Source organism: Protomyctophum parallelum, assembly GCF_964188405.1.
Source record: "Protomyctophum parallelum genome assembly, chromosome: 4".
In the NCBI taxonomy this organism is placed as follows: Eukaryota; Metazoa; Chordata; class Actinopteri; order Myctophiformes; family Myctophidae; genus Protomyctophum; species Protomyctophum parallelum.
The window spans coordinates 38,431,094-38,459,052 of NC_139700.1; the positions used below are offsets into that span (position 1 = coordinate 38,431,094).

At 44.6% G+C, this 27,959-nt stretch overlaps 1 protein-coding gene across 2 annotated transcripts in view; it reads left to right on the top strand.

Annotated features, from left to right (window-relative positions):
• Nucleotides 1-3,483: 3,483 nt before the first annotated feature.
• Nucleotides 3,484-27,959, top strand: part of LOC310857628 (guanine nucleotide-binding protein G(o) subunit alpha) — a 176,450-nt gene continuing 151,974 nt past the window's right edge. For both annotated transcript variants that reach the window (XR_014569160.1, XM_083763378.1), the window contains exons 1-2: nt 3,484-4,295; nt 5,348-5,390. Coding sequence is in view for 1 of the 2 variants with exons in the window: in XM_083763378.1 (XP_083619504.1) it covers nt 4,178-4,295; nt 5,348-5,390 (161 nt within the window). In the remaining variant the exon portion in view is untranslated. The remainder of the gene's footprint in view (nt 4,296-5,347; nt 5,391-27,959) is intronic.

Here is a 27,959-nt window from a genome sequence, read left to right on the forward strand (position 1 = left end):
CTGCACTGTCGCCTGCTAATGAGAGAGAGAGAGGAGGGGGGGGGGGGGAGAAGAGAGGGGAGTTGCACCACTCAGTTAAATGGTAAATGGTAAATGGTGCATTTATATAGCGCCTTTATGCAAGGCGCTTTACAGAGATTTTGCATTACATTCCCCCATTCACACACACATTCATACACCGATGGCAGCGGAAACCATGCAAGGCACCAACTAGCACATCGGGAGCAATTAGGGGTTCAGTGTCTTGCTCAAGGACACTTCGACAGTAACTCTGGGGGAGCCCGGGTTCGAACTGGCAACCTTACGGTTACCATCCAGGCACTCTACCCCTGAGCCACCGCCGCGGGTGTGATTTTTATCTATGTCTTGATCCCGTTTTTGATCCGTGTGAGCACCTTTTTATCATCACATTTTGCTATCTCCATTGAGCACCTGGTTAGTTACTCTTTTTTCTGGTTTCCCAACTAGTTGGTATAGAAATTCCTCTTGAGGCAAATAATCTGCCAATCACTTCACACAAGGCCACAAAAAGTGCCTTTGGTTGATACTGTATGTGCCTGCTTCAGGTGATTGCATTTAAGTGGAAAAATACGGATGGCCCTAGGCCACCCTACTCCGGCAATTAATGTGGTTAAAGAACATGGCGTCATGCCTTGCCTTGGAGAAATTAATTAACCTATGTGGTCAAAGCTAAATTAAAGAAATTCTCTGTGTGTGTGTGTGTGTGTGTGTGTGTGTGTGTGTGTGTGTGTGTGTGTGTGTGTGTGTGTGTGTGTGTGTGTGTGTGTGTGTGTGTGTGTGTGTGTGTGTGTGTGTGTGTGTGTGTGTGGGTGTGTGCGTGCGTGCGTGCGCGCATGTGTGTGTGTGTGTGTTTAGAGTTGAGGGTGGGAGTATGGGGTTTCCAGAAATGGTATTGTTATGCATGACTGTATGTATGTTTGTCTGCTGTAACAAACCAATAAACATAATGTAAAAAATATAAATAAAATCTGTGCCGCCTGCAACCCAATTTGCCCTTCGGGGACACTGTACATAAACTTGAACTTGAACCTTATCACTATAGGAGACACAGTTTTCTTTTGAAACGAAAATGCATGTGGTCTCCAAGGCTACTAGGAGAATACTTAAACACAGTAGGCATCCTGTGCAAAACAAAAATGCAGTATATTATATATTATATTTGAAAACATTGACCCTATTTGACCCTGTTCTGGTACAGTACATGAACATACATGAACATAACCAATTGGCTATTGTATTGTGTACGTACCAATCTTGCAACCCATTTTGGATCATATTACCAACACACAGTTTAAGAAACAGTTGTCATACGCACAGGATTTTAATTAAACTCAGCTCTGCATTATTCAATTTGTATTAATTGATTCAGATATTCTTCTGTTCGTCCTTCCCTTCCCATCTATTCCTCGGTTACTCCAGGGAGGTGACAATATTAATTTGATCTCGGCCCTATTCTCTCTCGGGCTGTCAGTCCATCCGTGTCTTCCTGTCTGTTCTTCCCGGCCCATTCATTTTTTTGACCAAGAGATGGGTCAAATGCGGAGAACAAATTTCACTGCGGTAACGTGTGTGACAAGTCGTATGACTTTGACTTAATGCAGCTTTCTCTGTTCTTCTCTTTGTGTTTTTAATGCTGTTTCCTCTTTTTAATGTGTCTGTTGTTTTTAATGTGACATGCACCATATGAGTTACAGAGAACGGTACTTTGCTCCCATGTACAGTATGCTGAGTGTGTGTATTATGGATGTGACAATAAAACTGATTCTGATATAGGGCTTTTAATATAGTGAGGGATTTCAGCACTACATTATTTTCCTCATCTTTCTCTGTCTCGGTCTCTCTCTCTTTCGCTCTTTGACGCACGCACGCACGCACGCACGCACGCACGCACGCACGCACGCACGCACGCACGCACGCACGCACGCACGCACGCACGCACACACACACACACACACACACACACACACACACACACACACACACACACACACACACACACACACACACACACACACACACACACACACAACCTATTTCCTTTTTTCTCACCTCTTTCACTTCTCTTATTCAATTCGCCCAGTCTCTTGCTTTCTCTCCTTTCTCATTTAGTCCATCTCCCCAACGCAGGAACAGACTTCCACCTCAGATCAACACTGAGCCCAGACCATTAATACCCGACACCTCTAGTTAGCACCATCCATCCATCCATTCACCCATCCACCCATCCATCCATCCATCCACCCATCCATCCATCCATCCATCCCTTCATCCAGCTTGACATTCATGTCCCCAGACCCCCCACCTTTCTCCTTTCATTTGGAACATCACAGCCTTTTCTCCGTTATTTGTTGCGTTCATCCCCACTAGCTTAGAGCAATCCTCCTGGCCTGTGAGATTGGAATGCATGGTTTGGGCTTTCTCCGACAAACATTGATATGTTTTGATTCATTCTACAAAGACTAATGTATCCAGTGGAAAGCTGGTGCTGGTGGTTGGTTGCTGATAACGGCATACATAAGGCTAGCACTCAGTTCACCTCAGTTTAACTCAGGCTAGCACTCAGTTTACCTACACTACCTACACCAGTGCCAAATAGAAGTTAGCTCAGAGCAAAAACTAGTTAAACAAGATCACATCATCACAGATTTTTAAGCTTTTGATCCCGTAAGCAGATAGTATTTCAGTTGCTATACTATAGAGATCTTCCATATTCCGTTGATGAGCCCCACCACAATGCCCCAGCAGGCTATAGCTCTTACCCGCTTCCTGGAATCCTTGCATCATATAACTGTTGACCATGTGTGTGTGTGTGTGTGTGTGTGTGTGTGTGTGTGTGTGTGTGTGTGTGTGTGTGTGTGTGTGTGTGTGTGTGTGTGTGTGTACACATTTCCTCAAATCTTTCTTGTGCAACAATTACCACAGACTATGCTTGCTCACAGATTGTCAGATGCATAGAAGGGGGAAGGTAAGACAGACAGACAGACAGACAGACAGACAGACAGACAGACAGACAGACAGACAGACAGACAGACAGACAGACAGACAGACAGACAGACAGACAGACAGACAGACAGACAGACAGAGACAGAACAAGACTAATACCGGTAGTTCATATTTAGTACAATGTAGATCACAATATTGTTCTGTTCTGTATAGGTGGGGGTGTTACAGAGTAAGATATACACTAGTATAGGCTAATCTTTCCGAGTATAACGGTACACCACCAGTCCACCACCAGGCCACGCCACTGGGAACATTGAGCAAGAGAGAGAGAGAGAGAGAGAGAGAGAGAGAGAGAAAAGAGAGAGGGGTGAAAAGTGAGAGGGAGGGAGAAAGAAAGAGAGACGGGGAGAGAAAGATACACATACAGGGGGAGAGAGAGGGCAAGACTGGAGTGGGAGAGCGAGAGAGAGAAAGAGAGAGAGAGAGCATGCGCCTGTTCAGCTCAGCGCTAGGTGGTACTCGCTTTTTTCTTTCCCCCCCCTCTCTGACGTCAGCATTGAGTGAGTGAGCCCCAGTGCTTCAGCCACCTAGAGAGAGAGAGAGAGAGAGCAGAGCAGAGCAGTACGTGTTAGTTAAAGTAGTTCCACCGCCCGTCCATTGTGAGCGATGCGAGGCTAGCGCTGCTCAACGCCCTGTAGCCGCCCAATAAATAAATAAATAACACCGAAGCGAAGACCCACTGGGGGACCGTGATTTATACACCGAAAAGAACACGAGGACCGACGTGGACGGACGCCGAGACTAGACCACCACCACCGACAGACAGACAGACAGACAGACAGACAGACAGGCAAGCGACTATACTGAGTCTTGAACCTGTGGTTTGGTTTTTCTCTCGCCCCCGCCGCGCCGTGAAGTGTGAACTGTGAATCGACTTGAGTGGATTTGTTTGAATGCTTTAGCGGAGTCTTATCCCCGTGTTTTGAGCCACCGCGAGAGGGAGAGAGAGCTGCTGCCCACGAAGCGACGTCTAGAGACGGATAGAGGGATCCAAAGAAGGTGTACCCGTGGAAAAAAAAGAGAGGATCGGCTCTGCTGCTGTGTTCCGTCACACACACAAGCAAAGCCTTCTAGTTTTTAAGTCCTATAAAACCTGCTTTTTTTCTGTACCCTAACGGTACCGGTACCAACCACCAAGCTGTGTTCTCTAGCCATGGGGTGTACTCTGAGCGCAGAGGAGAGGGCGGCTCTGGACCGGAGCAAAGCCATCGAGAAGAACCTCAAGGAGGATGGAGTCACTATGGCCAAAGACGTCAAACTCCTGCTGCTCGGTAAGAGAAGATAGACTCCCACCCACCCATTCACCCACCCGTGCATGGGTTTCAACCTTTTTCACATAAAGGTCCATTATTTATTCTGCATTTGACCACCATTCGATGAGATGTAGCCTCTCTCAGTTACAAACCCCTCCCCAAAATGAAGATTTTGTGCACAATTTCCATGCTGTATATATTTATGTTGGTACCATACAGTAGGAGAGATAACAGGCAAACGTTGATCAAAATATCAATTATTCTACATTCTCTAATTGGGCAGACTTGTAAATTAAGTAATGCCAGATGTTTAACAATAATTTTAACTCTCGAGAGTGTAAAATGAAACCAAACGGTTTCCTTTTACGCTCTCACAAGTTATAGATCTATAACTGTAGTTATTGGTTACCAACTCTCCATCATTCAGCATAGGGACCACCTGGCACCCCCTCAAGGACCACTGGTGGTCCCCGGACCACTGGTTGAGAACCCCTGTAGGGGAGGGGGGGGGTTACAGCACCGCTCCCGTTTTAAGGAAGTCTAACTAAGCCTTTTTGGTGTTCATTGTTGTTGCGCATTAAGGGTGATTAGAGAGACAGATGATATCAAGACACAGTGGAAAATGATGATGTGGTGCACGAGAATGACCGATTCTCATAGCGGCGGCGTGGGTGGAAGATTTGTGTAGATTTCCGGGGAGTTACTGGTTGGGCTAGAGCTGTTTTGGTGGTAATGTTGTGTCCTCAACGTATACAGTAGCATAGCCTATATGGCTGTGATGCACCAGCCTCCACACGATTCTCTTGTTTAACAGCACAAGTTAGAAGGTGGGAGGGATGAGGATGAGATGATGGATGGAGGGATCCTCCCCTCCCATCATCCATTTAATTCACTCAGGGTATAAGTGGCTCAATCTCTCTCTCTCTCTCTCTCTCTCTCTCTCACACACACACACACACACACACACACACACACACACACACACACACACACACACACACACACACACACACACACACACACACACACGTGTGCTGTTCTTTACATATGTGCGTTCTTGTCTCCCTCAGGGGCCGGAGAGTCAGGGAAAAGTACCATCGTCAAACAGATGAAGTAAGTGTCTTAATAATCACGGTCTAATAACTCTACATTGTGTGTGTGCAACTGGGCATGTAATGTGGCCATGCACATACTCTCTCTCTCTCTCTCTCTCTCTCTCACACACACACACACACATGCACACACACACACACACACACACACACACACACACACACACACACACACACACACACACACTACTATGATGACCAGAAATCTGCAATAGACTGGCTGTTGTTTGTTAGTTACGTCAGCAAATGTGTCTCAAAGTTTCTGTTCTTATTTTGAAATGAGGAAGCAGATGTGTCTCCTAGCCTTCATGCGTATTAGAAATGTTTCATGTCCTGTTATGAACTCAAATTCGTGAATAGAGCATTGTTATTTCAATGATCAATCAATCGATTGGTGTTGGATCAATGGAACTGACGTATGGTAAACTTTATTATTAAGTTATTCATCAGTATCACAATGAACTCATGTTTCAACAAGGTTTTGAAGAAATACCATGAGTGTTGCACACCGCTCCAATGACGGGCTATGTGTGTCTCTATGTATGTACGACCCTCTGACCCTTGGGGTCGCATTCGGGTCACACACTGAGCAGCCGGGCCATTCACATTGAGCACACACACACACACACACACACACACACACACACACACACACACACACACACACACACACACACACACACCCCCTGCACCGCTCAGTTCACACGGGTGTGATTTATCTTTTTTTTTTTTTACATTAAGTAATTTTATTATACACGTCATATTATAATTAAAATCTTAGTGTTTTGCAAATTATTTCCCCCCCCCCCCCCCCCCCCCCCCAATGTAATATCACCCGACCCTCGGCCCACAGGTTGAGAAGTGCTGGCCTAGTGCTGGATGACATGTTGTGTGTGTGGTGTGCCAACAGCAGTGTATCTACGTCCCCAGGCCCACACACCCACCAACACACACCAACACACACCCACCCACACACACCCCCACACACGTCTGTTGTGTCTGTCAGTGATACCTTATAACCTGTCATTTCAGTCACATTGTGGCAGAATCGGCTTCTTCCCCTCAAATAAATTCTCCGCTGCCAAACCCATCGTTCTCATTAGTCCACCTCCTGAATGATAGCTTTAATCCCATGACATGTGGGTTTTTTTCCCCTGAGCTCTGAACGCTGTCATTTTGATCCGACAGCTAAGTGCGTTTTAGCCGATAATAGGCTTTGGTTGTGGTTGTTGCGACATATGAAACATCATTCAATCGGACAAGATTAGCCTATTTTTCTTAACCATTAGTGGTCATTATTTCTGCATGGCATATGACGCCCGAGCTCCCCGGTGGGTTTTGGAACAGAGCTGTAACCTTTTGAAGCAAGTAGCAACTAGGAAATGTATCGATTGCATTAAATCATCTTGTGTAGATCCTCACTGTTATGATGGATCTGTTTGGGTGGTACATTACTGGCAATATACTGTATCTTGTTGATTATTATGTGCCAAGACCATTTCAAGCCTAGTTCGTAACCTGTCATACTTACAGGAGCAGGTTGGAACTAATGTTGGCAATGTTGGTGATTCTCATCCTGTTGGCTGTGAGGATAGTACAAGTGGGCACCGGCGTGGCCGTGGGGTCCTTTGGGCCACGTGTGGCCCCGGGCGTGTTTTTCTCACTTTTCGTCTCAGTCTAGCCATGGTCCTATTTGACTCATATTTCCAAACATCCCTATTTCCCTAATTATGTAGGGAAGTCAGGAAGTACCAGACTTCAGTACCAGACTGAGTGCAGTGAAGTGAGAAAAAAAAGAAGAATCAGTCTGGATTCATACCATCATTAAAATCGTATAGCCAGCTAAAAGATTGCAATGATAATATGAAATTATATTGGAAAAAAACAATAACGTAGAAACAATTGAATGGTATTTCTTTGTTAGAAATCTTGAAGGAAATGTGTTTTCATTCTGAAACTGATGAATGGAAGCTTAAAGCATGTTGGTTGCATTGAACCAAGCCAATTGACTGACCATGAAAATAAACATGCTCTGAACATGCGTGCAGCCCGGTAAGTGGTCAGGTAACCTGACCACTTACCGGCTGACGTGTTATGTGGTCAGATGGGTGGCCTGTGCGAATGCTTTCTTTTCAAGTTGGTCCAGAAAAGGTTGAGAACCACTGCTCTAGTCTACGCCTTCCAGGAGTGCCATGCCATCTCCGTTCCATCTGCATGACTGCTTAAATCCCTGATTCACCAAACTCAACTTATCACATGCAATGCTACTGTAGCTGGGTTTTCAAACTGGTGCTTGCCCCAAAAACAGCCGATTCTACAAGCTGTGGTTTCCAGTGGTGACAGTCAGACATACAGTATATTAGGGCTGACCTTCGATTACGTTTTTAATGATCGATTAATCGATATTAATTTGTATCGAACTTCGACGCTTCGAAACCCAACGGGGGGGGGGGGGGGGGGGGGGGGGTGCGTGCGTGCGCGATGCGAGGCGCGGCGCGATGCGAGCAGTGACTCTTTGGTTTAAACAACGTTATAGCGGAGAGAAAGTCATGCTTGGATTGGTATCATTTATTTTAAACGATAAGCCTTCATGAAAGCAGTGACGCACAAATAATTAGGCATAATAAAACAAGTCAACTGCCTGACGCAGGCATTACCTCTCAAAAAAATAAAATATATAGCCTATAATCAAAGCTTCTCTTCCGACACCAAAAAAAGCACCAGTCCTGGAGCTCCAGGCGCGCTAATTTGCGCCGCGGTCTACGCCGCTCTCAGACCCTTACGACGAGGCTCTTTCTTGGGGTAGAAAAGTGTGGATGACCGCGGCTCAAATTAGCGCGCCTGGAGCTCCAGGACTGGTGCTTTTTTTGGTGTTTCCCCTGTCCCATGCGTGATTCGCCGCAGAATTTTCGCCGCGGATTTTTCGCCCCACTTGGGCCATCCCATATGTGTTCTTTGTTCTCCTTGCATATTCTAAAATGCAACCACACTTTAGATTTCTTTTGTGGCGGCATGAGTGCAGGCTGCTGTGTGTGTGTGTGTGTGTGTGTGTGTGTGTGTTGACTTCCTTGTTGTTACCACCACGAGTGAGCCGAGAGGGGAGGAGGCGTTGCGGTGCTGCGAGGCGCGAGCATGGCTCGCGGACCAAACGGGGCCGTCTCGCGGAACAAAAGCGGCCGCTTTTTTTTTAATGACTATTCGATTCAAAATTTAAAAATCGATTCCCGTGCGTATCGATTGAACATCGATTAATCGATTTTTTTGGGTCAGCCCTACAGTATATACAGTACAGCACCATAACGATATGATGGGAACCCTTTCGCTCCTCTCCGTCACGCCTCGGCTCTTTCCGACAGCTGTTGGAGGAGTCGCAGGCGGCATAAGCTGAGCAGAGAGGAGTGGAGGCGGCATAAGCTGAGCAGAGAGGAGAGGAGTGGAGTGGAGTGGAAAGCCCTTAGCGCATTTTCTTTTCACAGCCCCCTGAGCATCTGGGGCGTGTACAAGACACCAACAATACTGTGTGCGTGTGTGTGTGTGTGTGTGTGTGTGTGTGCGCGCACACGCGTGTGTGAGTGTTGCCCAGAGAGAAGGGGTACTGGGGACAGTGGGGAGGATAGAAACTAAATGGGGAGGTGAATTAAAATGAGAGAAAGGGAGTTTGTATTGAATATAGAAAGTGAGAGAGAGGGAAAGGGGGGAGGGATATAGAGAGATAGATGTTACATTAGTTGATTACATATACATGCAGTTGATGATGTGCAGCCTATGTTGACTGGCAGAGAGTCCCACAACTTGATGCGAGGGGAAATAAGGAGTTTATTACTTGGAGGAGCTGATCCCTGCCCCGTCCAGATCAGGGGCTTTTCAAAGTCCCAGACACAGGGTCTCCCTTGAGACATGCGTCAGACAACCACCTCCATCCACTGTCCAAAGACATTAAGGCTGTCACCGGAGTGCACCTTTTTTAAGGCTTCTACTGCATGCTATTTTTTACTAATGCAAAGAGAGACCCACGGTAATGTGTTTATTAGGCTTGTGTTTATTTGAATGCCGCGTGGGTGGCAGGGTAGGCCTATACCTGTATAAATGCAGCATTTATTAATGCCACTCGATTTGAGTCCCGTTTCAGCTTAGGTGCATTCATAAATATTCTCTGAGGGTGCTGGGGCATTGAGTGTGCACCCGACCCGCGGTGCCCTCTGGTCCTTTGTAAATTCAGAGCACTAGTTTGCTGTTTGAGAATTCCGAGTGTGTTCACTCACTGGCCACTCTGAAAATAGCAGATCTACAAGCTCACAACGCGTTGCAGTGCGACGTGTCATGAGCTTGTAGATCTGCTATTTCAGCATGCAACCATGTGCCAAATGACTTATACTGGATCTCTTGTCCACTAGTCCCTTCCTAACATTTTAGTCTAGTTTTTATTGGTTTTCCGAAAAACGCGTCCAGTGTGTAACCTTTAGTCTTCATGAATCATAGCTTAGTTTTCATTTAGTTTCCATTTTAGTTTTCGTCAGTGAAAAAACATTTTTCATCTTAGTTTTAGTCGACGAAATCAACACTGGTCTAGACCAGTGGTTCTCAACCTTTTCAGGCCTGACCCCCCCCCCCCCCCCCTTGAACTGGGGACCCCCCCCCCCCACCCTGATTATAGGCACTTGTAAGAGTAGAGGCATTAGATTTTGTTTGACTAAGAAAATGAGGAAACCACACTATTCTAGGCAAAAGTGTGACAAGAGTTTCACTGAGTTGGGTATGTCACCGTGACCGTGTACTGTCCAATCAGATGAGGGCAAAGCGCACAAAAGCCCAGGGAAGAGTTCAGAATCGCTGGCCAATCGCAGGGGAGAATAGAGAGTTAATGCACTATTTTAAAAAAAAATCAGCGAAGGGAGTGCAATAACAATAGTCTAGCTTGCCTATAGGGCCACATACTAACTAAGCATGTCCTCCATCCCAGCTGTCCAGCACAGCCGTACAACAGTTTGCATTGTCAAAAGTCTGGTTCCAGTTGGCCCGGGATAGTGTCTCATTCAGGCCGTGATGCTCCATGCATGACTAAGCCTTGGTAGGCAACCCAACCTAGTGGAGATCCTTTCTTATTAGTAATGGGATGATGATAACTGCAGGCCTAATATATTAATTGTAGAATGGAATACTAGCCCTCACTTTCTACCCATTTTAGGCAGCAGCAACAAACAGACGTCCCCATAGGCCTTCCTTGGTGTGCTATTCCAATCCTTAGACTATTCCTATGAGAACGGTGCATCCGATATTCTTATACTGTGAACTACTCAACTGAGTGCTTGCTTCTCCTCTCTTGTCTTCTAATATATATTATTTGACATGCAAGCCTACAGGGAACAGTTTGCTTAGCTTGCTTCTAGTACAGTATATAGTGCCTATTTATGCCCCCTCATGAATTTTATATCCAATATGTCCCAGATGTAAAATAAATGGTGTTCATTTGCCATTAGCCAAAATGAATCTAATTGTGTGAGCTGGACTGTCTCTCTTAGGTTCCAATATATGCGTGATTGATATAATAAAAGTGTGATGATAATTAGGCCTGTGGGTATGAGTAACACATCATCCTATTGGGTTACTGTATGAGTAACACATCATCCTATTGGGTTACTGTAAGGCAACGGGCCCATTCTACTGCACGCACCATGCATGTCACACTTGTGACATTTGGTTTGTCACCAAATCAAATCAACCTTTATTTATATAGCACGTTATAACACAACCGAAGTTGACCAAAGTGCTTCACAACAAAAAGACAAAAGTTCAAAGCAGAATACAACAAGCATAGCATATAGAATCAACGTGGGACATGGATAATACTGTACAGGAGTGCCTAAAAAGGTTAAAATCAGTTCACATTAAAAGCCAGGGAAAAAAGGTGCGTTTTAAGAAGGAACCAAATGGACTGTGACGATATTTTGTTTCATTTTGTACCTTTTTAGAGTTGATTTATCATTGTCTGAAGATGCGACACACACACACACACACGCATGCGGCACGCAGAGAGAAAAACAGTACACCCAGTTCCAAGTTCCAACGGCATACTGTAATAATGACTATTTTATTGTGCACACACGCCTGCGCGTGTGAGAGAGACAGAGAGAGGGAAGGGAATTTGTCCCGGTAACCCAAGGGACTTGGCAGTGTGTGAACAACATATCTCTGTCTCATCCCTCTGTCACAGAACATTGTGCATCAGCAGCTGTGTGTGTGTGTGTGCATGCGTGTGTGTGTGTGTGTGCATGTGTGTGTGTGCGTGTGCAAGTGTGTGTGTGTGACACACACCATCTGTTTGTGGAGACTGTGTGTATTTAAGCAGTGTGAAGATTCTACTGCTGCCCAGCTGGCGAAGTGATGCTTCCAGAGCTGGCTCTTTAATGTGTGTGTGCGTACGTGCGTGTGTGTGTGCGTGTACATGTGCGTGGCACGTGTATAGCATGATACAGTAGGTATAGAAACAAGAGATAGAAAGATAGGCAGTGGCACTAGGCAGTAGGCAGACAGGCAGACAGGCAGGCAGGCAGACGGACAGACATGTAGATGTAATGCAGTATCTTGCTCTGTGAGTGCTGGTGTTATGTGAGGCAATTATTGACTTACTGTACAAACCAGATCTCTCCTTTCTTTCACTTCCTCTTTGCTGTCTCTTTCTTTTTGAGTGGTGCAACCACTCCTATAGACAGCTATGTGTGTCCCTGGGTTCCTGGGTCTGTTCCTGGCTGGCTGGGTCTGTCCGAGCACGAACATAGCTTTTGGTTGGTTTTCACAACCAAGTGTCACTGTTGCACAGCCTAACACACACACACACACACACACACACACACACACACACACACACACACACACACACACACACACACACACACACACACACACACACACACACACACACACACACACACACACACACACACACACACACACACACACACACACACACACACACACACACACACGTACAGTACAAGCCCCCTGGGCACGTTCCTGGCGGTCTGGATGTTCCGGGGACTCCCGCACGGTAACTCTGTCATTTCTCGACCATTTCGGACGTGAGGCGGCTCGCCTTAACCGGGCCGGCACCGGGCCGGCACCCTGGCCGCGTTCCTTTGGGTCTGGAACTTTCCGGGAACCCCCCTCCCCCCGGGGACCCCCACACGGAGTTGCACCACTCTCTTCACACGGGTGTGATTTTTGTCTTTTTGTTATTTCTATTTGGCTGTGTGTGTGTTGGACAGCCCGTACGGGTAGTTCTATTTGGCTGTGTGTGTGTTGGACAGCCCGTACGGGTAGTTCTATTTGGCTGTGTGTGTTGGACAGCCCGTACGGGTAGTTCTATTTGGCTGTGTGTGTGTTGGACAGCCCGTACGGGTAGTTCTATTTGGCTGTGTGTGTGTTGGACAGCCCGTACGGGTAGTTCTATTTGGCTGTGTGTGTGTTGGACAGCCCGTACGGGTAGTTCTATTTGGCTGTGTGTGTGTTGGACAGCCCGTACGGGTAGTTCTATTTGGCTGTGTGTGTGTTGGACAGCCCGTACGGGTAGTTCTATTTGGCTGTGTGTGTGTTGGACAGCCCGGCGTACGGGTAGTTCTATTTGGCTGTGTGTGTGTTAGACAGCCCGGCGTACGGGTAGTTCTATTTGGCTGTGTGTGTGTTGGACATAAGGCTGCAACAACGAATCGATTAAATCGATAAAAATCGATAATTCAATTAGTTGCCAACGAATTATCTTATCGATTTTTATCGCGGGTGTTTTCCAACATTAAAATGTAACGTAAAGCTGTTTTCTTTTTACCGTTCAGTAACGGCACTAGGCTGAACGAACAATATGCAACGGTCGGTATAAACACAACACAAGATTGTCTTGAACGTGACCAGAGCGCTCCGCATCTAGTCTCTCTCTCCCAACTTCAGTCTCCCACACACAGTCACACACACACACAGAGAGAGAGGAGAGCGTCAGCCAAGTGGCTCTATGGCTGCGCTCAAAACAGCTCATCAACCGGTTTCAAAATGCCCCAAACAGGTCCCAAAACATGGCATTTGTGAGCACGGCCACTGTCCATATTTGTTTATCTTATGACAAAAGATTCTCCCCAATGTCTGAATCTGTGAGCTTGCAGGACGAGCACTAGCAGTGTAGCTTGCTAACGATCGTTAGCTCCTCAAATTTGTTCCACCTGTGTGTAATCTCAGCAGCGCATTGAAGTGGGCAAGGCAAAAGCAGAATCTCCGTGAACGTTTTTGCTTAACAATGATTTATTCAGTGCTGTTTAACTTTGGCAATATGTGATACTAAAGCCTAGACCCTAGAGAACATGCCAATATGGCTGCTAAATAAGAACGGTTTCCCCTATCAGCTAGCATGCTACTTGTAACTTGTGTGCATACTGTGTGTGTGTGTCTGTGTGTGTGTGTGGGGCTGTGAGCGTGCGTGCGTGCGTGTCCACACAGACTGTGTAGGACAGCTGTGGTTCTCATAGTGGGATTTCCAGCTACATTATAGATAGTTAGGAAGTAAACCAAGTGGACCCTAAAGGGTCTGTAACAGAGAGTGCAAAAATGGAACCAAATGGACTCTCAAAATTGATTTTACAATAGAAATAAAAAAATAGAAATGGGGGTCCCAGAGATAGAAATGGAAAGAAAGACAGTCAGCTATACACGGTCAACATTACAGATTACAGTATCATTACAAGTAGGAATGGCAATGAAATCAAATTGGATAAAAAATGGGTAAAATATAAATTTTGAAGGAGTATTCATTTTTATTGTCTTTATTGTTAGTTACAACATGCCTAAAATAACTTGAAGCTATTTTTGTAAGTAATTGCAAAAAGGTGCCATAATCCGATTAATCGATTCATCGTTTAAATAATCGGCCGATGAATCGATTATGAAATTAATCGTTAGTTGCAGCCCTAGTTGGACAGCCCGTACGGGTAGTTCTATTTGGCTGTGTGTGTGTGTTGGACAGCCCGTACGGGTAGTTCTATTTGGCTGTGTGTGTGTTGGACAGCCCGTACGGGTAGTTCTATTTGGCTGTGTGTGTTGGACAGCCCGTACGGGTAGTTCTATTTGGCTGTGTGTGTTGGACAGCCCGTACGGGTAGTTCTATTTGGCTGTGTGTGTTGGACAGCCCGTACGGGTAGTTCTATTTGGCTGTGTGTGTGTTGGACAGCCCGTACGGGTAGTTCTATTTGGCTGTGTGTGTGTTGGACAGCCTGTACGTGTAATCATGTTTCTCTGTGATGAGATCGGAGGCGACCGGCCGAAGAGAGAACAAATGCTTTCTATCCCTCACGGCTGCACTGTTTCCCACAGTCTTGTATATGTGTTTGTGTGTGTGTGTGTGTGTGTGTGTGTGTGTGTGTGTGTGTGTGTGTGTGTGTGTGTGTTCTCTCGAATAGTGGGATAATTGGGTTTGTGTTTCAGAAGAAGAGAACGTAGGGGAAGTGAAAAAGAGGGTTGTGTGTGTGTGTGTGTGTGTGTGTGAGGGGGGGGGGGGGTACAATAGAGTTTGGCCAGAGAGAGGGAGATCATGAGACAGACAGAGGGGGGGAAATGGATGGAGAAGAATAACAGCGAGTGAGAGACGTGGGATTCAGAAAGTTGGGGCTGCAAAAGTGGTGGCGGCGGCAGTGGCTCAGGAGGTAGAGCGACCGCTTGGGAACCAGAAGGTTCCCAGGTCAGGTCGACCCTGCATGGGCTCCCCCGGAGTTGGTGTCGAAGTGTCCTTGAGCAAGATTCTGAACCCTTAATTGCTCAGGATGAGCAGGTTGGTGCCTTGCATGGTTTCCTCTGCCTTTTGGTGTGAATGGGTGAATGTCATGCACAAACTATGTACAAACACCTTGGATAAAGCCACTGCTACTGTATATACATTCACCATTTAACTTAATGGATGATGTGAAAGGAGAACTAATTAAAGAGGCCTGCAAAGAGAGAGGACAAGAAGGAATTGAAAATACGAGCTGATCTACAAACTCACAGCGAAGTGACACATTGTAAAGATTCTAGCTGTTTTCATTATTTATGAAAACAGTTTAATGCAGTTATACTTTAATACTATACAATAACACAAAACCCACGCCTCTGGGGGTGCAATAAACTGCCTGCACCAAAATCTCTCGCTTCTGCATTACTCTGTCCTGGAGATATTTTCTTCAATTATGTCATTTCGACTATACTGTAGGGCGATGCATACTAAATATTTCCCCTCCTTTCACTTTTTGTTAGTATTTCAGTATTTCATGACTAAAATGTTGAGGTTCTCTCTGGGAGTAACGAGGATGGATGGGATCAGGAACGAGTACATCAGCGCATGTCAGATGTTTTGGAGATGAAGCCAGAGAAGTTAGACTGAGAGGGTTTGGACACGTACAGAGGAGGCATAGTGAGTATATCGGTGGAAGGATGTTGAGGTTGGAACTGCCAGACAGGAGGCCTATAGAGGAAGACCAAAAAGAAAGATTCTCAGTATGGATGTCGGGAAAGAGGACATGAAGTTAGTTGGTGTGAGAGAAGAGGAGGCAGAGGACAGGGTGAGATGGAGGCAGATGATTCGCTGTGGCGACCCCTGAAGGGTAAAGCCCAAAGTATTTCATGTCACAAACAATCTGTCTCGTCATTGGCTGTATACTGAGATGTAACAAACGCCCTACCTATACCGGACACAATGAAGCAAGAGAATAAGCATTTTAATCCCCAGTGATTTCCAGAGGCATGCTAGTGGTCAGCACTTTGCCTCCCGGCCAGCCCAGTAATCTGTGCCAAGATGTCCCAGAGCAACCCTTAAACGTCCTTCAGGGCTCTATACTAGTACCCTTTAACTTTATAGTGGGGAAAGCTGTCTCTGAAAATAGCAGATCGACAGCCTCACAACACACCGCACTGTGACACGTTGTGAGCTTGCCTTCGAAAGCAGCTAGTGTTTGCTTTCATATGACAATTTTGCATCATATTTGCATCACCTGCGTCGCTGCGTGGGAAGATGAACAAATGGAAATATTGGGATAATTACATCTCTTGTGTGGCAGCAGGGTGAGCATATTTACAGTTACAAGTTCACAGGGAACCCCCCACCCCACCCTGAAACCTCTATCTCTATCACGTCTGTCTGTCTGTCTGTCTGTCTGTCTGTCTGTCTGTCTGTCTGTCTGTCTGTCTGTCTGTCTGTCTGTCTGTCTGTCTGTCTGTCTGTCTGTCTGTCTGTCTGTCTAATATATATACTGATTTATACTGTAGATCAGAGCTTAATATTTGTTTTAATTTATTTCTAATATTTATTTTGGGGCTTTTTATGCCTTAATTGATAGTGCAGTAGGTAGACAGGAAACGGGGGGAGAGAGATGAGGAGTGATACGCAGCAAAGGCCTTCGGGACTTTAACTCTTGAAGCGCTGTCAGGCTGCAATGGAGCCTCGGTGCACGGGCCGGATAAGAGCTTTATTGATCAATGGCGGGGGAAATGCGTGCTTTAATAATAATAATAATAAACTTTATTTGTATAGCACCTTTCATACATAAATGCAGCTCAAAGTGCTTCACAGGGCTTTGAACATATCCTTTAGTTTCTGCCGTCCTACATCAAGGATGTATGATTGTAGATGATGTGTATGACAGTCTGATGAAATCGACTGAGGAAGTAGCCTTCCCAAAAAGAAGGGTAGAGGCAAAAGTAAATCTAGTACGTCCCCCTTAGTTTCCAAGGCAAGAACACATCTTAGGTCAGTCTCTCAAGCCTACTACAAATCCCCAACACAAGCCAAGAAAATCCAACTAATAATGGCTAAAAAGGCACTTGACGATGCTTATACCTAGATGCTGAGGTGAGCTTTATAAATAGCAAAATCGACCAGCAAGAAAAGCATGGAAAACAATCAAAGAGCTGTCGGGCAAGAATTAAAACTCCACCATCTGAATCCAGGGAGGATCAGCCAAAAAGCGTATGGGAAAACTGCTCTAACCATTTTCAAAACTATTCTTGGTAAGGAGGCCAGACCAGACTGTACAGGTTTCAGATACGCTGAACATCAATACATCCCATTTACCATCAATGAAGTTATAGCAGCCACCTGACAATTGAAGTCAGCTAAAGCTTTTGGTCCGGATAATATTCCATGCAGCATTGATCTGGAAAGATAAGCAATTCCAGTGCGTGCGTGTGTGTCAGTGACAGAGGGAGATGGAGTGTGTGTGTGTGTGTGTGTGTGTGTGTGTGTGTGTGTGTGGGGGGGGGGGGGGGGGGGGGGGGGGGGAGTCTGTGGGTCTGTGTGTGTGTGTGTGTGTGGGGGTCTGTGTACCATTCAGGGCTTCTCGTGGAAAGACAAAAGATCTCTTGTAGATGGAGCATGTGTGTATATCTGAGTTTTGTGTGAGGTTTTAGAGTGTGTTCGTAGATGGACACAGTTCACTGTGCATGCAGTTATCCATGCATTGTGTGTGCAAGCATGTGTATGGCAGTGGTGTATGTGTGTACATAAATATTGTTATGTAAGATTGTGTACGAACACTGAATTTGGCAGCTTTCAGGTCAGTTCAGTGTACTGTCTGAGACAATGCAGTCTTGTTCTAACTCACTCGCTCAACTGATCTGGAGTCAGATGGCTGGTTCCAAAGCGTGCGTGCGTGTTTGCTTGTGAGAGAGAGAGTGAGAGAGATTGCCAGGAGGCTGGGAATGTGAGCCAGTTTTAACTTTTGATGGCTATCTTATCATTCATGTACATATCTGTGTGTGCGCGTGTGCTGTGTGTGTCAGGATCAGGATATTTGTGTGTGGTTCCCACTGGGATGGTGTAAAAAAAAATAAAAAAAAAAAAAAAAAAATTCAAGCTTCTCAGTTCTCAGTAAGTGAATAATCGATTAACTATATTCAGATCATGAAATGGCAGATATACTGAGCTCACAGTGTGCCACTTTGTGCAATGCTGCGAGCTCGTACAAAAAAAAAACTAAAAGAACAATCTTCAAAGTGAGTGTGAGAACTACTGATTTAGAAGGCATTTCCAGTCTCACATCTTGGTAAGTTAAAACATGAATGAAGCAATCATAATCATTATCATTTACTGTTTCCTTGTCTTCATCAACCTCATCAACAACAAGTCATGAAGCCATTATCGTTTGTCACTTGACAATCAGTCTCTTGACATCGAATTTGTCATTGAATCCAATTGACAAAACAAAGGAAAAACAGTCTTGTTTTGAGAGATTAGTCACAGTATTTATAAAGAACAGTTCAGTTCTGTGCTGCATCTAATGGTTTATATAACACATCCATCACGGCAGGCCAGAAAAACAACCACAATACTGAATACAGTTTTAGCGCTGGCCTAAACACCTACATTAGTTCAGACAGGTACTAGTGTACATCTGCTCGTGGGGGATTCCGTTTCTCTCTCCTAGCTCTGTTCTGCTATTTGCATACAGATTGGCTAATGTTGCCAGGCAACAAATACCTTTTCACCGGGTAAGCATATTTTTTTGACTAATTGTTTGGCACCAAAATTGTGCTCCAAAACGTGTGTGTGTGCGCAGAGGGAGAACAGGACGGTGTGAAGTGGAGAGATGACAATGATGGGGGGGGGGGGGGAGAGAGGCAGACCGTGTTAAAAGAGGTCTTACCAGATTGAAAATGCTAAATGGTGCATTTATATAGCGCCTTTATCCAAGGCGCTTTACATAGATTGTGTATTACAGTCACCCATTCACACACACATTCATACACCGATGGCGGCGGAAACCATGCAAAGTACCAACCAGCACATCAGGAGCAATTAGGGGTTTAGTGTCTTGCTCAAGGACACTTCGACACTAACTCTGGGGGAGCCCGGGTTCGAACTGGCAACCTTGCGGTTACCATCCAGCCACTCGACCCCTGAGCCACAGTCAGCCACTACCGCCCGATGGTGAATTAAGGAATCATTGAAGTGCATTTAGTTCATGTACTCACCCAGAGGTATACTGACTACTTCCAGTTCTACCACCTGATCCCTCTCCTGCTCGATCTTAGCTTATACCCAGATTACACCCATCAGATACCAGCTTCACCCCCTCAAGAAACCCAGATGGTTCCTGGACCCCACTTAGAGAACCACTGTAGATCTGTTTAAATTGCACGCTGGTATCGGATCAGTACTCTGTATCGACCGTTACGCAAGTTATGGGTATCTGAAACCGGTATCGGGAGGAATCTTATATCGGTACATCTCTTAGCCTGAGTTATACTTGTGTGCCACGTCATGGGCCGAAAATAGCCGATCTACAAGCTCACGACAACAGTCGCAGCACAACAGGTTGTGAGCTTGTTGCTGCTGCCGATGTGTTGGCTGGCTCAGTGTGTCTCCAAGAAGCCTGTCTGCCAAACGGCCCACGCAGCTACAATATGCAGATGACTACACTCTTGTGTCCCAATGCCCGGATGACCTTCAGTCAGTGTTTGCGTTTTAAGGCGACAGAGCCTACAGCGGGATGGGACTTCTCTATTGAGTAAAAGACAAGCTCAAGGGACTCCTGTGAAGTAAATGCAGGTGTTTTCATATTTTCATATTGAGCCTGGTATAGTAATTTAGTTCCCCAAGAGTGGAGTTATAGGAGTTAGAGAACCACTGCCTACCCGCCTAGACTACAAATCAGATCATTGCATGGGTCTCTCTCTCTGCTCTGTGCTGTGGCATTACTGCCGCTAGCACAGAAACTAAGCTAAGCTAAAAACTGAGCTTCAGACATCCCGGAAAAGAAATCTGATTCGACTTCGTCTCGGCCTGAAGCCCATGACCCACCTAATTCCGACACACTTGCTAGTTTGGGATGGCTCAGGGCAGAAGACGGGGTGAAGCAATTAAAAATGTGATTGTTTTGTAAGATAGTCAAAGGGGCGGTGCCCTCAAATACCCTCACTGACTACTTCTCCAAAGTGAGCGACACCCACAGCCACAATACTGGAGGAAGCGACAATGATCTGGTAGACTGGTACTACCCAAATATAGAACAGAAACTACTCTGCCACCAAAATGTGGAATGCTCTGACACCATCCATTTAAAATATGTAAATCACTCGATTCTTTCAAAACTAGCCTGAAATCTATCGGGAGACCATGAGGGAATTCATGTAAATATCATTCACTTTCCTCCTTGTGTTTTTTTTCTATGTTGATTGCTATGTTTTTTTGTGTTATCCATTTAGCCTTAATGTCTGTCTGACCTCGTTACGTTTACATTTCTGACTAATCAATCAATCAATCAATCAAAGCAAAAAACAGGCAATCTACACACACACACACACACACACACACACACACACACACACACACACACACACACACACACACACACACACACACACACACAATTTATTTTCTTCTAAATGTTATTTTTGTCGCCATATATATATATATATATATATATATATATATATATACATATATTATTATATTATTATTTATTTCTTTTGAGAGAGAGAGGGACAGACAGTAGGCTGACAGGAAATGGGGGGAGAGATGGGGGGGGAGTGACATCAGTAAAGGCCATCGGGATAGGGAGTCGAACCTGCTTGGACTACCGGCCACGGTGCCTGAACCACTGCCCAGGCGCACACGCACACACGCACACACACACATTTATTTACTGCAACAGTCATCCAAAGCATATTAGAATGACCAAGAAGTGCTAAAAAGACTTTGAAAAGAAAATAATGACTAAGCAGCTAAGAGGGTCTGACTTCAAAGCACTACAGAGCACGTGGTCTGATGCTTCTCTCATATTGACTAGGGTGGGATATACTTAAGCTCCTAATCTCTTTCCCTTCTCATACCGTGGATACACTGTATGTATGGTGACCAGAGGTCCAGATCAAAAGCCTTCTCATGCCGTGGATACTTTATGGTGACCAGAGGTGACCAGAGGTCCAGATCAAATGGTGCCGCTTTGTGAGCATTATCCCTAATGGGACGCTGTTTTTGGACTTAACCCATTTAGGCCTGAACTGACCTGAACTGACCTACAAGCTTGAGCTTGTAGATCTGCTATTTTTCAATGGCTAAATTATAACATAATGTTTAAAACACCAAAAGGGGTTCCCGCCCAAAATGGGTTTTAAAGGAGTACCAAGGTTCACCCAAAAAAATCTAATCAATTGAGCAGTTGAGACTTATGACCATCTGCCCTGACCCCTTATCCGTCACTATTATGGATAATTATTATGGATTTGTATGGTTATTAGTAGGGTTGTCCCGATCCGATCACGTGATCGGAAATCGGGACCGATCACGGGAGCAAAAAAACATGATTGGGACATCCCTATACTATCAATATTATATCCATATTATGATATTAAACTGGATATTGTCTGTGATTTTGGATATTGCATTGTGATATGCCATAAGTGTTTTATAAAAAATATAAATATTGGATTGTCGGAAAAACGGTATCGGCAGATTCTCAACATCAAAGGATCAGAATCGGATCGGGAGTAAAAAAAACATGATCGTGACATGATCCCTAGTTATTAGTCTCAACTGCTCAATTATACACCCCATGAAGCCTCAAATTCATGGAAATGTATCTGTTTTTGGCGCATTCCTGAGCAAATTATTTGATGACTGGGTCATCTGTCAGTAGGAGACTCCCAATTTGAGGCTTAAGGTTTGTTAATGTGTAATTCAATGCATTATATAATTGATAGAAAATAAGTAATTTTTTGAGTGAACTGCTCCATTAAGAGCAAGATTTATGTTAATCCATGATACATTGTAAGTTAACAAAGACAAGGTTTAATGGATGTCAAAATTGTTGAACATCAAGTCAAAATATTTTGAAGGGATGCAATGCAACGGCGGTGGAGAGAAACAGAATTGCTTGGGGTAATGCGTCTGCATTGTGCACTGCGACAGGATGTGGGCTGTGATATCCCGGCTGCTGCGGCTGTTGTAGTTAGATTTGTGTCGTGACTGATTCATTATTCCACAAGCTGCATTTTCATTATGTCTTCATCCTGTCGTCTGAAGGTCTCCGAGACCTTTCGCTGGGGCCGTGTGTGTGTCTCGTGTTGTCTGTAGTCTGCGTGTTGCGCACGTGTGTATCATTCTCAGGCGGGTCGACCAATTTGATCCCATCAGGACATGACGCCGCGGTACCCAATTTGTCAGCTTCAATTCCGCTTCCGAATTTGTCTGTTCGTTTCTTTTTTTTGTCATCGCTTCCAAATGCATGCATTGTTTATCCTTTATCCTGTGTTGAGTTCCCTGCGTTGATTGGATGAAATTGATAATTATCCTGACCTTAAATGCGTTTTTTACTAGAGAACTCGAGAAACTGGGAGACTACTGTTATTGACATGATTTAGTGTCAGGATATTAGAGCTATATAACAAAACAATATCACGTACCGTACCTTTAACAGTGCTCACTGTGTGTGTGTGTCTGTGCGTTATCTTTTCTTTTACATAATGACATTCATGTAAACAGTGGTGGAAAAACAACTCATTTTCCACGTAGAGCTGTAGCCAACAGAAGCACTTCTGTATTCATATTGTACTTCAGAGGGACAGTCAAAATATTGAATAACATAGTTGATTGAGATGAAAGCAGAGGATCCATCCGGGCACTCGGGTATACAGAGGAGGATGAAGACCGCTGTAATCCAAAAATGTTGGCCTTTGCCTTGTTATAATAAGCCATTAAGACAGTTTTCTGAGAAACTATGTCAGTGGTTCTTAAACTCTTTCATGTCAAGGACCACCACAAATGATATATACTGTAATTAACAACATATTTTCAGATGGTGGTCGGCGCACCATCTGAAAATAATATACCCCCCCCCCCCCCCCCCCAGGCGCAAATATATGATTTACAAAGTACAAACGTTCGCTGTGAAAGGATATATATATTCAAAGATATAGCGTGGCACTTGGTGCCGCGCTATGAGCTTGTATATCTGCTATTTTTCAATAGCTAAAGTTTAAAATGATGGTTAACTCATTTATTGCGGCTAGCTGTTAGCATAAATCCCAGTTCCAGGTGCCACCATACGCGTTCACTTTGAGAGTCAGAGTTTGCCCGCCCCCCACACACTCACTACACACAGTACTGGAGTATCATTGGCACAATGATTTTACCTGTTTACCTTTCGCCAGAAGCTTTTACATGGCGGGAGCGTCGCGGTACAAAGGCACAAATTAAATCCGAAATTTGGATGGCAGAAGATCCACCAAGGACAGCAGTCCGACTTATGCACGTTTGAAAATCCTCATTTTAACTGCTTACTAGCTGGAGCGGTGGGGCGTTGCCATAGGAACCGGACCAATGTTAAAAGCTGCGGTGGGACTCAACCATTATATAGACATGCGTATATATATGGACCTGGGATATGACGTCCCCTATAGCGCCGGGGTCCGTATATATACGGACATAGGAAAGAAAGCATTCAAAAAGCTATGGTGACACAGATGCGTTCCAGGTCTTAACCCATTTTGGGCGGGAACCCCTTTTGGTGTTTTTAAGCACTATGTTATACTTTAGCTATTGAAAAATAGCAGATCTGAAAAAAGAAAAATAAATCTTGGGAATTGCACTTGTGTCCTATGTAAAAATGCTGTCTATAATGTATTGCTTTTTCCAAATAAAACGAATATTATAAAAAAAGGGGAAAAAAAAGAGAAATAGCAGATCTACAAGCTCATAGCGCGGCACCGAGTGCCACACTACGAGCTTGTAGGTCTGCTATTCTTTCAGAGCTAACATAGTGAGTGCCCCCCCGGGTCCTCCGGATGTTTCTATCTCATGTCTCATATATCTCCGTCTGATCCAGGAGCACCTGTTGATACTCTCACCCATTTACTACCTCGGTCTCTGCAGGTGAGCACCTGGCTTGATGTGTGTCTCCAATACCATCGTCGTCGTTCTTGTTGATGATGGTTTGGAGAAATATAAGTGTCTTCCTTGCAGTGGTGTAAAATAACCAATGTACTGTACTTAATCCATTTAGGCCTGACGTCGAAATAAAAAACAAGTCTTCTGAAAGAATATATATTCCAAGATTTGTGCCGCATTTTCACGATTCTTCTAAAATAGCAGACCTACAAGCTATATGAGCTTGTAGATCTGCTATTTTTCAATAGCTAAAGTAGAACAAAATTCTTAGTTAAAACACCAAAAGGGGTTCCCGTCCAGAATGGATTAAGTAATTTTGAACTTTTTTTACTTTAAATATTTCCAGTTTTCAGTACTTACCCACTACATCTCAGAGGCAACTATTATTGGAAGACCTTGAGTTACTTTGTAGATATTGATTATTATGACATACATTACTCACTTCACCATTAATCAATTAATAATGAATCACCCTACTAGAGCCCGACCGATGCCATATTTTTTGGGTCCGATGCCGATACCGATTTTGGAGAGACCTACACCACCAATGCCGATACGATGCCGATGTTTTGGACCGATGTTTAGTCATTAATAAAAATAATAAAAAATACATTTTAAAAACTTCTAAACTTAAAAATATGTTTTTTTCTATTAGGTTAACAATAGAATACATTGACATTGGCACACATTTTTTGAGGGGGCTAGTGAATCATGGTGTGTGTGTGATATGAAATGTCCAGTACCTCCCCAGTGCCTCCCCCAGTGTCTGCCCAGTGCCTCCCCAGTGTGCCCCTGAGTGTCTCCCCAGTGCCTGCCCAGAGCCTCCCCTGCAGTGCCCCCCCAGTGCCTCCCCAGTGCCTGCCCAGAGCCTCCCCCGCAGTGTCTCCCCAGTGCCTCCCCAGTGTGCCCCTGATTTCCTCCCCAGTGCCTCCCCAGTGTCTCCCCAGTGTCTTCCCAGTGTCTCCCCAGTGTCTTCCCATGCAGTGCCTTCCCAGTGCCTCCCCAGTGCCTCCCCAGTGTCTCCCCAGTGTCTTCCCAGTGCCTTCCCAGTGCCTCCCCAGTGCCTGCCCAAATAAATTAATAATTGTATTTTATTCGAACTCCATCATAAAGTCCATTTAGCAAGCTTCTCTGTACATACAATTCTGTGGTTGGAAAAAATAAATACTATATATATATGACACATGACTAAATTGCACCTTGCAATAATAGCCTACATTACAGTAATTTATTTTACACAATGACATTATTTATTCTGGTTTATTCTAGTTGAGGGGCACTCACTTCCCTCAGGTGTGATTTTTTTTATTCATGTTAAGTTGTTGCTTGGTATGAATGAGGCCATGGATAGGCTGTGCAATAAGTGAATAGCAAAACGTGTTTGTGACTTTGTGTCATAAAATAACGTGAAGTCAGTTAGCATGACGTTCAATGAGGGATATTAATTTATATAATTATGTGCGCACTGCGCAGACAACAGCTGAACACGGATCATTATGTGCACAAGTTTGGCACGTCAAACTGTCATGATTGTGTATTCTTATGGCTGTTGACTGGGGGGGGAAATACCATTTGGATTGGATTAAGCTACCGTCAAACGAACAGAAAATGATTGTTTTGCTACACAAATAATGGGATGATTACATTTTCTTCTCGTCCGTCGGAGGAACGAGGCCACTAGTAATGACTGCTGCTTTCATGACAAACTTTGAATTTGCTTTCAGGTATCTCTCGTAATTTGAGGGTTATGCTGCGTTTTGTATTTGTCGTTGAACAAAATGTCGTGGTTTTAGTTGGCTAAACGAACTGCTGAAGTTTGTAGAAGTTGGTGTGGCACTGCACAGCACACACAGCGTGGGGAATTAACGTCTCATACAAAACTTAATTGTTAATTTCTATTTATTTGGCGTTGTACAAGTATCCTGCATAGACGATTACGATTGTAGTGTGCACACAAAGAAAAAAGGAGCCTTGCGTCGCAGCGCATCATTAATTCATTGGGCTTATTATGTTTTCTGTTTTCTGCCCCTGGAAGTCCCTCGGAGCCCAGGAGGTCGGGGCCTTTTCCCCTGTCCCATGCGACAAATGCCGCCTCGTTTTTCTCGGCTTATTATATAGTATAGAACTCTCTTTGGGAACTTGGGAAGGCATTAGTCATAGATAACTTTAACATCAGTCAGTATAATCGAGAGGTTGATGAGAAAAACATTTGTGGATTATAAATATACACACCTTTTGGCTTTACCGGTGCAGACTCAAGGAAGAGGAATTGAGTCAACGAAGAAACGCATGTTGCGGCCGCAACATGCGCTTCTTCGTTGACTGTGGACTCGTTATAGCCTATCTCCCTCGGCTGGATAGTTTGTGTAAATGCATTTCAACGTTCATTTGCATGTCAAACAGAGAACATGTCACTGACTATAAACATCGGGACATCGGATTAAATAAACACCGATGTCCGATGTCACAAAATGGCGGGCATCGGCGCCCAAAATGACCGATACATCGGTGCGACCGACGGATCGGTCGGGCTCTACACCCTACTGTATAAACATTTCGTCTTGAATTTGAAAATCGCCGATCTACAAGCTCACAATGTGTTACCCAAATGTGCTGACATCATCACATTTGTGATGATGGCAATGGCCATTCTTGGCCCAATGAGTTATTTTTTGGTAAAACTAATGCTTGGAATGGATTCAGCATCATTAAAACCCCCTAATTTGACACGTCACATGCTACATAAAGCACAATGACATTTTTAATAGTTTGCCTTGTATAGGTTGTTAATGGTATGGTCACATATTATGCCCAATTATGACAACTAGCCCTTACCCGTTGTGAGATATTGCCCCACTAATAAATTCATTCATAATTTATAATTTGTTTAAATTGGAAAAAGGGCTTCGTTTAGACCTCCATATTATTATGGTCAATGCCTGTGTGAAAAGTGGGAGCGATTGGTGCAGGCGGTGAGGAGATACGGCAGTGTTTCTGACAGACATTCAGACAGACAGACATTGACTGAATTATAGTATGATGATGATGATTGCTCAGTTAGCATCCGGCAGTTTCTACATGCTGGGGACCCATACTCAACATTTCTAACATAAAACCTTGGTGTACTCATGGGTACTCCGGGTTCACAATGGGGCTCTATTGGCTGGCAAGTAGACTATATTGCTGCTTTTGTAAAGAATGTGAGTACATTTTCCACCACTGCTTCCTTGGCCATGATTGAGGACCATGTGTCAAAACCTTTGCAGAACCTTGCAGAGGAAAGCTGCAGCGCTCTGAATGACCGGCTCATTGAGTCGCAAGTGATTCACCATGTCCTAATCAACACAATCAATCACAGGCAACAAGTTGCAATGCTTATATGACCACTAACACGTTGTTGTCCCCACCCCCCCCCTCTCTCTCTCTCTCTCTCTCTCTCTCTTTCTCTCTTTTTCTCTCACATACACACAAACGCACAGTGCACACAGCGTAAATAGAGCGAGCTAATGGGAGAAAGGAAAGGAGAAGCGTATATATGTATTTCATATTGTTATACCATCGTATACAATGTATTATATAATAGGAAGGTTGTTGTGCTAAACGTAGCCTGATTATCAGAATGAAGCGTGAGAGAGAGGCAGTCCACTCAGTGGGGGTGGGGTCTATGTATGGTCTGTAGCC